Source organism: Pleuronectes platessa, chromosome 11 (assembly GCF_947347685.1).
Source record: "Pleuronectes platessa chromosome 11, fPlePla1.1, whole genome shotgun sequence".
NCBI lineage: Eukaryota > Metazoa > Chordata > Actinopteri > Pleuronectiformes > Pleuronectidae > Pleuronectes > Pleuronectes platessa.
The window spans coordinates 8,685,871-8,698,157 of NC_070636.1; the positions used below are offsets into that span (position 1 = coordinate 8,685,871).

General features: G+C 40.6%; 1 protein-coding gene across 1 annotated transcript; it reads right to left on the reverse strand.

The window, feature by feature from the left end:
• Positions 1–449: 449 nt before the first annotated feature.
• LOC128451059 (interleukin-6 receptor subunit beta) lies at positions 450–10,644 on the reverse strand. The gene is made up of 14 exons (XM_053434823.1): positions 10,626–10,644; positions 9,497–9,644; positions 8,110–8,291; positions 7,865–8,028; positions 7,410–7,575; positions 6,583–6,665; positions 6,093–6,324; positions 5,438–5,626; positions 5,207–5,311; positions 3,227–3,373; positions 2,816–2,947; positions 2,560–2,656; positions 2,373–2,454; positions 450–1,763 (listed from the first exon to the last, which is right to left on the reverse strand). Exons 1-14 carry the CDS (start codon positions 10,642–10,644, stop codon positions 1,116–1,118), a joined length of 2,394 nt encoding a protein of 797 aa, XP_053290798.1. The 3' UTR covers positions 450–1,115.
• Between the last annotated feature and the right edge of the window lie 1,643 nt (positions 10,645–12,287).

The following is a 12,287-nucleotide window of genomic DNA, read 5'->3' on the forward strand; positions in this document are numbered from 1 at the left end:
GTTAAAGAAGACAATGGACTTCAATTCTCCATTTGGCACAACATTTGAAGTCTGAAGGCTACTTCTACTGTATTAATGTTTGTATTGAGTCTAAATCCTTGGGATTTCAAATAGTTTGCACTTATTTATCTTCATTTATGCCAGGAAAACAAATAGGAAGATGGTTTGCACTATTCTCTTACCAAATAAGGTTTGACTGTAATTTGTTAAGTAATTTTCCCTTTTTGTTTTTGGCTGGGATCATTTTATGCCACAGTGATTTCCTTGTAGCTTCATCAGTTTCAGGCATCTGATCTTTTTTAAGTAAACTATCATCATGGTTCACTGGAACACGTGAACAGAACTGTCACAGTCACTGTTTATGTTATAAGTGACACTTGTACTTTTTTCTGCAAAAACCTTTTAGTTCCTTCACTTCTGTTGGAGAAATGAGTCCAAACACTGAATCGTCACACAGCATATGTTATTTTTTAATGTTGGAACAGCTGCTCGTACATTGACGGACACATTCTCATGCTCAAACGTATAAATAATATAAACTGAAAAGAGGTTAAGCTCTGAAGTAATCACAGTTTGTAGCACTACTACGAAAGTGGTACGAGTGAATTGCAGTTGGCAGCATTTTAGCTCTCTCTCTTGTGAAATATTAAAGAAGCACGGACCAACTGAGAGAACTCCAAAGAGGCCAAAACTTCCCCGTCCAAGCTGGAAAATACGTAACAGAACAAATATGTTATACACAACACACAATACACAATACTACAGATGAGAGTACTTGAGAGGTTCATTTTAAATAAATTATACTTATTATAATTATTATTTATTATCTCGTAAAAGGGGACAAGACACACACATATATATGTATATATATATATATATAAGATCAGATCTGCTAAAAAATACAATGGGAAATACAAAATCTATATTTGATAAACAATCTGCTTTCAAATTTATGAAAACTTTGGTTTTCATAACAAAGGGGTTATACACATTCTTTAAAGACACTGTAAAACACATTTCACATAGTAAAGCACTTAACAGGCATCACGAGGACATGTAAAAAGCCTCATAAACAATATGACATTATATATTGTATGCACCTCCCTGTCATGGAATTAAACAGCAGGGGATGTGTGATTATCACACTCAGCAGGACAGTAGGACAAATCCACAAAAAGCGGAGGAAGAAGAGATGAAAGGTTGGGGTGGATGAAGGTGTCAGGCTGGAGCGACAGGCCCGAGCTGCAGAGGCTTTGAGGAAAGATGTGTTTGGGTGAAGTGACGTCAGCAGGATGAGGATGTACGGCTGAGTATGGGGACACACTGCTGACATCAGAGAAGGGAGTGGAGGTTTGGTGCTGAGGTGAAGCTGCACTGCCTCCACCGAGCAGCAGCTTCACATCACTAGTGCTGACATGCCGCCAATCACGGGACTGGTGAGGAGAAGGGGACAGAAGAGGTGCAGCAGGATTTTTGAGAGTGTGAGAGAAGACCACGTGTGAGTAGAGGATGGGGCTGGGGGAGAGATCAGTGGTGAAGGGTTTTCTGAGTGGGCCCCTGCTGAACAACTTCTTGGACATCTGGACACTTTGAGGAACACGAAACCCAGACGAGTCCAGAAGAGAGGAATATGTTTGATTACAGATGATGAAATTCTCTGTGATCTGATCCAGGTCGTAGTTTAGAGGCTCATTTTCACCGAACAAAATAACCTCAGAGTTCTCGATTTGAGGCCTCTCTGGTTCCCAAGGCTGCTTCATACTCTGAGGAGAAAAAAATGTTTTTAGGTTCTCCAAAGATAAAACAGTATTTGTGGATTCATTGGGAAGCACATTGTAGAAGTTAAGGAATGTGACACAAATAACCGCTGCGTAAAACCAAAGTACTTTTATCAAACAAGAAGAAATTGTAATTTTAAAGATGGTATAAGTTTAATATTTCAGAGTGTCTATAGTGAAGCAAAGCTTTTGCTGCCGCCTAGTGGTTGAAATGTAAACTTTACTGAACATTCACTGTTAAGTTTGACTTCTCAAACCTTGAATAAAAATATAAAAAAATGTATCAATAATTATATCAAACTCTATGCATATACAATATAGACTTATTTTTATACAATATATACTTTTCATGTTTATACTTTTCAAAAGGCTAAATACTTTACCCCAAATGTATTTTAATTCAAAATACAATATGGTAACAATTATTGTGAAGAAACACTGCTGGTAAAACTTAGTTATTAGGATCAACTCATTGTGTTTTTTTATTTATTGATTAAAAAACATTGCCTATATCCAGGGATCACACTCCTTTAAGTGAAAGTCAAATTTCAGTATTCATGGAACAGATAGGCTGATGGGAAAAGACAAGATAACCTGTGAGGTGGTCTTTGGGATCCAGTGAACCAGGCTGCTGTTGGAAGGATCAGGAACGAATTGACACAGCTTCCTTTTTATCCTGCACAGTTTATTGGGAATATTACTGAAGGAGAAAAAGTGCATTTCATACAAAGACTGACTGATTCTAAAAGAGTAAAAGTATTTAAAATGTATTTAAGGATACTTTTTCTGTGCCAGGCACGCCATCAGTGCCAGTGCGAGTGAGCCGGTCACCATGAGAGAAAGGACAAAATACATCATCTTTGAGATTTCTTCAGAGCCTACACACGCACACACACACACACACACACACACACACACACACACACACACACGCACACACACACACACACACACATAAATTACATTTAAGCTATAGGATTATTTATTTGTGTGTGTGAGTGTGTGTGTGTATGTGTGTGTGAGTGTGTCTTCAACACCTATGTGCACATTAGCAATGGGCCCAGCTGCTCCCGTGCCGGCGTCAGTGATGGCCTGCATAAAGATGTCGTAGTTTCCGGGCGACAGGCCCTCCAGGGTGAAGCGCTGAACGTTACCAGGAACAAACACACCTGGATAAAAAAGTACATGTACATTATTAGTACTTAGTAATTAGTATTAGTATAATGGGCAATAGGTAATGAATAAAAAATAAAAAATATGGAGCATATACCTCCACCAGGGTTAACGCCGACCCTGCCAAAAATATCCTGAATCAATTTACCCCAAAACAAAATATGATAAATGAATATATATATATTCATCTAGCTCTATTATGCTTTGTTGTGCACTTTGCTCGTTTGTCCTCATAAACTTAAATAAACTTAATATCATGGTTGAGTATCACTCACTCCTGTGTGGTTGCTTTGCAGCGGTGTAGTAGAGTGTGTAGTTGCGGATGAATCCTCGAAGCAGCTCCACAGGCACAGGACTCCAGCTGAGCTCCAGTCTGCCCCCAGTAATCTGCTGCACCTCCACAACAGGACCAGCTGATGGCGCTGTGCAGGCAGAGAGACATGAGCAGGAGGGGTCATGATGATTGAGGATTAATTTGACAGAAGCTGCACAATTAAATATTCAACTGTTTGTCGCTTTCTTTTCGTCTCCTGCCTCGGCTCGAAAAACAATTACGTCACCTGACCGTCTCCAGTCTCGAGATCTATAACTGGGACAACACCATCAGGAAAAACATGGACAGATGCTTATCAGTAGGAGGTCATCAGCTTTTATAATGGACCGACGTACTACAATTGATGGCTCCATTTATAACTGACTTCCATTTGTCGTGCACGTATAAAAAGCCTCTAATGGTGCACTCCGCACGCAGCTGCAGCAACAGAGAACAGCTTCCTCGTCTGGATATTGAGTTCAGCAAGTCGCCAAGATACAGAAAGCAGAAGAGCATAATCATTTTTTTTAAAGCAACATTATGCAACATTTTTATATCTTAATATACAAGTAAAGTCAAGAAGATTAGGTTTAGAAGAAACAAACTGAGACTGAATTTTTCTACAAAACCAGGTTGTCGAGAATTTGAAATGTATGAAGTGTATCAAGAATATCAATATTATCCTGATAGAAACTGCTCTGTCATCTTCAGGCTTGTTCCTTTTAAAAGTTTAAAGCTTAAAAGTAGTTTTTACGAAGTATACCTTAAAATGGCAGCTTCAAATTAGTTTGATCATGTGTGGCTTCAGAGGGCGCTGTTACCCAGTAAAAATGACCTAGTGTTGCTTTAAATCATTATTTCAGTCCACGGTGATATTACCAAGAATATGCTTGATCAGCCGTGGTTGTGTATCTGAAATGAGTTGACACGTTGAAGGAAGCCATTTGTTACCCTTGACTTTCAATGACAACTTCAAAACACGGGTCATGTTGGTTTTCATTGCATGTGAACACGACGGCTGTGCCTGGCTCAAAGGTTGTGGTCGCTCTGTGTAGTCCGCATCCCACACACAGACGCCACCCACAGAGGCTGATCACTTGTATCTCAACACAAGTAAACAAAGTCTGATTAAATAGCACTATTCCTGACACACATGTTAAATATTTACCAGTGTGTAACTAATGCTGTTAATGAAAACAGCTGGAGGACGGCCTCATGTGCACTGTGAACACAGAAACCTGCTCTGTTTGTGGAGCACAGTCCTTATCAGCGCTGATTGTGTTTAACTGTATTCGTAGCTTCTGGTTAATGAAATAAATAATGTGATCATTTATATAAAACTAGTTGTTATGAAGACTTTGACGCAGCTGTATTTGGATCATCTTTTAATACAACCGGACTGCTGAAAAAACTGGTTAGACTCTTTTGTTAATCAATACTGGAGGAAAATGCTGCCTTTGATTCCATCTAGTGGTTGAAATGTTGACTTGGATGAACATGAGTAATGTCAGGATTCCAAGCTCCAAGTTTTTATTTTGCTGACATTGCCGATGGTTTTCCTCAGAACCTGATCCTCACTTTTCCTCTCTGTGAGGATTAGATTCGAGCCATTTGTCAGCTCGATATCCAGCTCACAAATGGGACAGTGACATCTGCTGATATCTGTCATTCATTTAGTTTAGTCCTTAATATTGATATTGGCATTGTGTCCCCAAAAATCCACATCGGTCGGGCTCCAGTTTTGTATAGAATTACAGGAACAGTTGGACACGTTGTTTGATTGGTTTGTTGACAGTAATACAAATATAAAAGATTGCCAGCCTTATCTTTTAACGTAAATATATTCACTTACACCACATTATCACTGTCACATGCTCCATAACGAACACTGGGCTCGTCTGGAGCTGCTGTCAGAGCAGGACATGATAGATAGATCACGTACCTGCCTGGCGTGTATAAATGTGAAGTGTCCTGTTCCTCCCTGCCCATCGCTCACCGTACAGCGCTTTGACAGAAACAGCATAACGCTCCATCGGCCTCACTCCCTCTGAACAGGATCAAAAGAACATGTCAATCGATATTCACTCAAATGACAACATTTTAAAAGAATTGCTTCATAATTTTAGCTCGAAAAACATCAAATATGTTACACATGAAGTTTGTGTTGTATTACCTGTTATGACAAATGTTGTCTGAGAACTATTCAGTCTTTCCCAGTGTAGGACGCTGCCGTCTTTCTCTCGGACAGCGAAATACTCCAAGACAAAGCCGCTCACTGATCGATTGGCCGGAGCCGTCCAGCTAACGTTTACACTGTTGTCATCCAGTGGACGGGCAGTGAGTTGTCTCGGGGACGGTGCCGCTGCAGGGAGAACAAGGGAGGAGGTGATGAAGGCGGTAAAGTTTGCGAGCGAATCTTGGATTGTGAACTGTATTAATATCTGATTGGAGTATTTTAATATTGAGATTTCTGTATTTCTTCTATTTGCAAACCATCAGATTCAATATTGTTTAATAGTTTACAGTTTTCTACTCTCTCTTGTTAACCTGCCAGAAGGAAGGAGGGTAATAATCTTCACCTGTGTGTGTGTGTCTGTGTACAACATATCTCAACAAATCATGATTTGATTTTCACCAAGCCTGTCGTGCATATAACTAAGGAGGGTATCTCCAGATGATTCACTTTTGAAGCTGATCCGCTCCCCTAACCCGTCAAAGGTCAGGTTCAGAATCAACAAAAACATGATATTTAAAAACACATTTTCAGGGGGAAATTTCCTTTTTCCTAAAAATCTTCTCAGTCATGAGGATGATAATCGAGGCCATACCTGTCTCAGAGGTTCCAAGGAGCCATATCTGTGCCCGTGGCGAGGTCCCGGCAGAGTTGGAGGCCGTCAGGGCACAGGAGCAGCGTTCAGCGGGAAGGAGAGAAGTACAGGTCGTACGTGTTGGGTGCAAATCTCTGCAGGTGCCTTGGTCGTTCAGAATTAGTGAACTTTCTGTCTGACAAGTCACATTATAGAATAAAAGTCTGCCATTGGCCAGAACGAGAGGCAGGGCCTGAACCGACGAGAGAAAAGAGGAAACAAGATGTAATATCATACAAACAGATTATTTGACATTTTCTTTTCTGTTTCCAGTTTTCAGTCTTTCTCTCAACTCAGGCCAAACTGTTGCACAATGATTGAGTCATTCCATGGAGACATCAAAACAAACTAGGAATGAGTCAGGAGTAAATTGGAATTCAAGAAGATAATTAATCAAAACAATTTCTATATCTGTAAATCGCAAACTTCTGACGCATTTCAATGCACACACCTTCCAAAGCAGCGAGGTGAGTCTCCACCCGTTCCTGTCTGTTTGTTCCACTTGCCTCCAGAATGCTGGAGCTGCAGATGGAGCTGGTGACAGAAGGGAGGGGAAAGAAAAACATGTTGAGGGAACACAAAGACAAAAGGAAACAAGTTCAACCAGAAAGATCCTTCACATGGGCCTTCCACCGCAGTGGAAAGTAGATTCAGTTAAAACAGCACAAACATCTCCCTGCAATTTAATCACCACTTTTACCAAAAGAAAACCATACAACAGATTTATTCGTAGTTAATTTAGGATTCCTATAGACTCTGGACATTGTTTTGGATGGCACTTCTCCTGCCTCCTGGAGGTTGAGGGTGGTACCTGGGAACTGGCTCTTGATCTTGAATCCTGATCACGGTTTGCCCATGTGGTTTATATGTGAGTTGTGGATGTGTACATGTCTTATCCCTGTGTCCATCTGGGTTTCTTTTGGTGGTGCTGTGGTGAAATGGGCTGTGGGTGATGTGGATGTGGGAGATGCAGAGAAACTCCAGCTCAGAGGCTCCAGAAGGAGTTACTTCGCCTTTGAAGGAGACAGTTGAGGTGGTTTAGAGACATCTAAAGGAGATAGAGGACACAGCTGGACAAAAAAAAGTGTCTTGCCTACTTATCTCTGCTGTGGCAACCTGAGCCCAGATGCATGGCACAAAATGGATGGATGGAGAATTTTTTTACTATTATTGCATTCATATTGAACTCTGCTGGACGTCTGCTTTCCCTCTCTTCCACAGGAACACAGAAAACACAAAGATTCCACGTGTTCAACCAACGCCTGTTTGTCCTCTCACCGTCCTCTGCTGTCCTTCCCTGCTGTGCATTGCTCCACGGGCTCCAGGGACTCTCTGGGCCCCGGTAACGGTGACGGAGTCTGAAGGCGTACAAAGTGCCGGCTCTGAGGAGACAAACTGGGAAGCTGTAGTCTTTCACTGTCACCTTTGTGACTTGGATATCGAGCTGAACGGGGAAGAGAAAGAGGAAAGTGAGGATCAGGTTGTGAGGAAAACAACTCATCTTATTAATTCTGTTTCATTAAGTCTGTGGAACAAATTTTAATATCAAACATTTTATTACCCACTGCAAGAAAGCCTCGCAGCCTTTTCTACATCTTATGAGAAATATTTGATCATTGTGAAACACAGAAGGGAGCATTGAGGATTCAAGCACCTCTGCTGTTGGATGTTTCGATGTTTTAAGATGCTCCATCAGTTATATGCTGTTTTGTGAGTGTTACGGAGTGACTGACCTGCCCTTCTGCTGTGACCTCAATTTGGGAATTCAGACTTCCGTTCCTGATTTCAGTGTCAGACACAGGAAACTCCGACAGGGTGCGACTCCAGATCACGTGCAGACACTGAGGTGTCCCATTCACTGGCTTCACGCTGTTCAAAGTCGCTGGAGGCAGCATCACTGATTGAGATAGAAAGAGGCGGGAAAACGTCAGAGGCGAAAACAGGAGGGTTCGTGTTCGGAGAAGCACAACACACTCACTCTCAATCCTCCCGGGCTGACAGCGACGATCGGACGATGTGTTGCTGCTGCGGCCGTGAGCCGTGATGGTGACGCAAAAGGTGAACCTCACGGACGATCTGGCGAGATCGGCCGTGCAGCTGGTGTCAGACGTGGTGCAGGTGAACGTCTTCAGGGCGGTGTTTGTCATCAAGGCCACAGCTCTACACAACCCCACAAACAAGTAAACATATAAACACATATTCAGTAGTACCCTGACCCTACAACCAGGGTGATTTCAAAATGTTGTGATTTCAAAATGTCCACGCAACGTCCCAATGTCCTCACAATGATGGGATTGAACCAAAATTGGCCCTCATAGGTATTGATAGAAATGCACACACACACGTTCACACACACACACACACACACACACACACACACACACACACACACACACACACAACACACTGCTCTTCTTTAACTGGGCACAGTAAATAAGTAAAAAATCTGCCAGGTATGAAACCAGAAGCCCAAATAGATGCATGCTCCGTCTTGCTTATGGATGTGCATGTGCATGTTTCAAATGTTTACTCTCATCTGCAGTTGAAATACAAGGCTGCATTAATTTTGAGCTTAGAAAACCCAGCAGACAGTGTGAGTCTTATTAAAGCTTCACGTACCGAAGACTCAAAGGTGAAAACATCCCAAGCACGTTTCCAGCAGACTCCTCATTAAACCACTATTAAATCCATTACAGACAGATTTTTCTTTGGATCTGCACCAAAATTGCGACACCTATAGATATCAGTCGCCTAAACATGCCAGAGTTTTGTCATCAAGATCCATCAGTTATTCACTGAGAGAACCAAATAAATGTGGACAAATCTCCCAATGTATAAGAAAGTGAAAGAAAATCCTGATCTACCCGCTGATCTGGATCACAGTTCTTCCCTGACACAAACAAGTTTTTGTAGTTATCCATTCAATAGTTGTTGTTGTTGAATTTTGCTGGACTATAATAAGACAAAATTAAACCAGTTTGTCATCCCCTGTCTTGTAAATATCATTACTGACCATGAATAATTTGGCTCCTTTGACAACAACTCTAAGAAAATGATTTGTAGCACAAATTCGAACACACAATTAAATTTACACATTCGGCAATTTCATCCGCTACATGATCCTTCATCTGGAGTTGTGTTTGTGTCGCCCTGCAAACGCAATGTAGTTTTTTTCACTTAATAAAACTATTATCATCATGTATCTTTTTATTCACCTGTTGTAAAAGAAAACACCGTAATCACCTGGAAATAATACAATATATAAACAATGCAACGATGTAATATTCAACAATGACGTTTAGTCATTTTTCACACGCTTGTTCAGAGTGAAACATCTCTTTTGTTATGGTTGTGTTTAGTCTCACCCAGGTATCCTCTGAATTTGGAGGGTATAGCGTGTGTCTGTGGCGCCTCCGGCCTCCCAGCGGCAGGTGACGTTAGCTCGATTCAGGAACACGCAGCCAAGCAGCCGCGGAGGTCGAGGAAGGTCCTTGGAGGTCATAACGGACGAGGCTGGAGATGGAGAGAGGCCGTGGTTAAAAGCACGAAAGGGCGGATTCTGCTCGGTGAATCTGGAGGCTGAGCTTTCAGTCTGTTGTTTGGCTTTTAAACGTTAGGAACAAGACAATGTGAGGGGTGTGGGGCTGGATTTATTCTGTGACTGCAGTGGGGAAGCAAATGATTGGCAAGATTTTTCCTGACAGGTAATGGATATTAGAAAAGAGTAGAAAAGGAACCGTGGACAATTAGCAGGAAGGAAACAAGTAGAAAAAGCATCCTGCCTGATAAACCCGATCAAACATTGGAGAAATGACACCTGAAAACAACATAACTATCCCTGGTTGACGTTTTTATTTTTATTTGAATACATCTTCCCAGGAAACTTTTGATTCTTGGCCACCTTTGTTCGATTTTTTGCTGATAAGGTTTGTTATCATTTTTCCTCAGAAAGTCAGATTTTCAGAACTAATTATATTTTTTTGGGCAGCGATGGGACAGATCTTCAGAGTCTGTCATGTGGGGCCACAGGAGATGTCTTAGCCAATAATGTATCAGCCTCAGCTGTGAATCATGACCTTCCACTCCATTAAAACCAAAATTAACAGAAACATGAGCACTTGAATAAACAGCAGTGAGATGTGAACTAAATTAAAGAAAGCAAAAATGCATTTTAAACGTGCTTTAACTTTTTGGATTGGTCCCATCTGCTCACATGATGGAGGCAGAGGTTTATGACCTGTTCTGCTGACATCAAGATACCTTCAAGGATCTGTCATGTCGTCCATCTTTAAATACTATCTCCGGTTGCTAAATCCCAGAACCTGTAATCTCCACAGACTGATAACAATACTTATTCCCTGGAAAGAGGTTTCTGAAGTAAACGGTTTAAAACACACGTTGCCCAATTGAGCTATAAGGTTTCTCCCGCTTGGTCACATCATCTAATTTAACTATTGATTCATCTTCCAGATCCAATTACTTATATCATCCAACCATGGAACACAAATATCATCATTTCTGAGTCTGGATTAAGATGGAGGGGCCACTGAACGTTACCCAGGGCGAGTCCAGCCCCCAGCAGACAGATCCACACCAGAGCCGTCCTCCGCTCCATGAGCCCAGTCTGTCTTCTCCCTGCAGTATTCCTCAGGGTTCCATCACACTAACAGCAACTCACCTCGATGGCTGTACAAGAACAGGAAAAAAACTAACCTTTAGTAGTTAAGTTACATTCGATCACTTCTTCAAATCGTGTCGGATATCAAACACGTTGGGGTTTTCAACGTCTATATTGTACATATCTAATATCTAATTTATAATATTTATATACTGTGATACAACACTTTGTTTATTCTTATATTTATGCTTTATTACAAACATACCACAGCAGATTCCTTGAATGTGCAAACCTACTTGTCTATAAACTCTGATAGTGATTCTGATTCATCTATTTAAAGCCATGTTTTGAAACATAATGACGCACGCCTGCAATACACCCTGTTTTATTAATAGATTTGAATGTCCGTGGACCGAGCTCATTTGCAGAGCAGGTGGTTGTGATGATGATACTGGAGGGTCCCACTATTTAACCCAGAGTAGCAGAAGGCCTGTATCCACCTTTGATAAATGGTTTATAACACAACGATATCAGTCTGAGGAATGACCTGAGATAAGGTTTGTAGATTCAGTGATCAGGGATTAAAAGTAAAGGGGAGTGGTCTCTCTCAGGGTGTTCATATTCCTGCAATATATTTATATCAATGGTAATAATAGTTATAATTCTTAGTATTATTGTTGATGTGGTGGTAGTTTTTTGCAGAATTATAATGCAGCAGAAGGACCAGACATTGCATTAAATGAAGAAGAATTACCAAAGAAACCTTTCCCTTTGAAATAAGGTGGAAGTAGCCACAAATTTAAAGCAGCATAAAAAAGATGATACTCAGGTAAGCCAAGTCAAATATGTGCATTACTTCATTTAAAACTTTCCATGCAGGACTATATAGAATATATAAGAATAATAAGAATAAGATTATAATTATAAAAATATAAGAATGTGTAAGAACAAACTGTTACACGTCAACTGTTCCTGAGCTGAAGGTGAGGCCATCAAATCTGTGTTTATTTGTTTGTTTGTGACCTAAAGTCCACAACACAAGTGTATTCACTTTACATCAACTAGCATATGAGGGATCAAATCCGTGCTGCCAGTCGCCCATTGGCAATACAAGTGATTATCAATCGATATTGCCCATTTATAATTAACTGCTGCCTAGGAGCGAAAAAAAGAAACAATAACTAATCCTGTTCAATTTATTTCCTTGCGGCACATTTAATATCTTTATTATCTTGTGCGGACTAGACAATTAAATTGTGAGGAGAATATTGTTGTGCACACACATTAATAGAAGTGTAACCTTGACATAAGCACACAAACTACAAACAGTAAACCAGAGCATATTAAGATAAGTACATTGCTTACATTTTAATTGATGGGTTATTTTTTAGTTCACAGTTTTGTTCAATCATTCATTTATTAAAGTAAAACCTCAAAGGATTAAAAACCATGGTTTCTATTTGACCTAAGCGCCTCTTAGTTATTCTTCCCGGTTGATTTATTATTTGTTGGACAGAATAAAGTTAAACTACACAACA

What these genes read in the sequence shown, in the direction of transcription:
- LOC128451059 (XM_053434823.1), bottom strand. An exon ending in AGGTCACAGCAGAAGGGCAG is followed by an intron (nt 7,576 to 7,864) that starts GTCAGTCACTCC and finishes TTCCCCGTTCAG; the next exon opens with CTCGATATCCAAGTCACAAA. An exon ending in CATTGCTAATGTGCACATAG is followed by an intron (nt 2,657 to 2,815) that starts GTGTTGAAGACA and finishes GTGCGTGTGTAG; the next exon opens with GCTCTGAAGAAATCTCAAAG.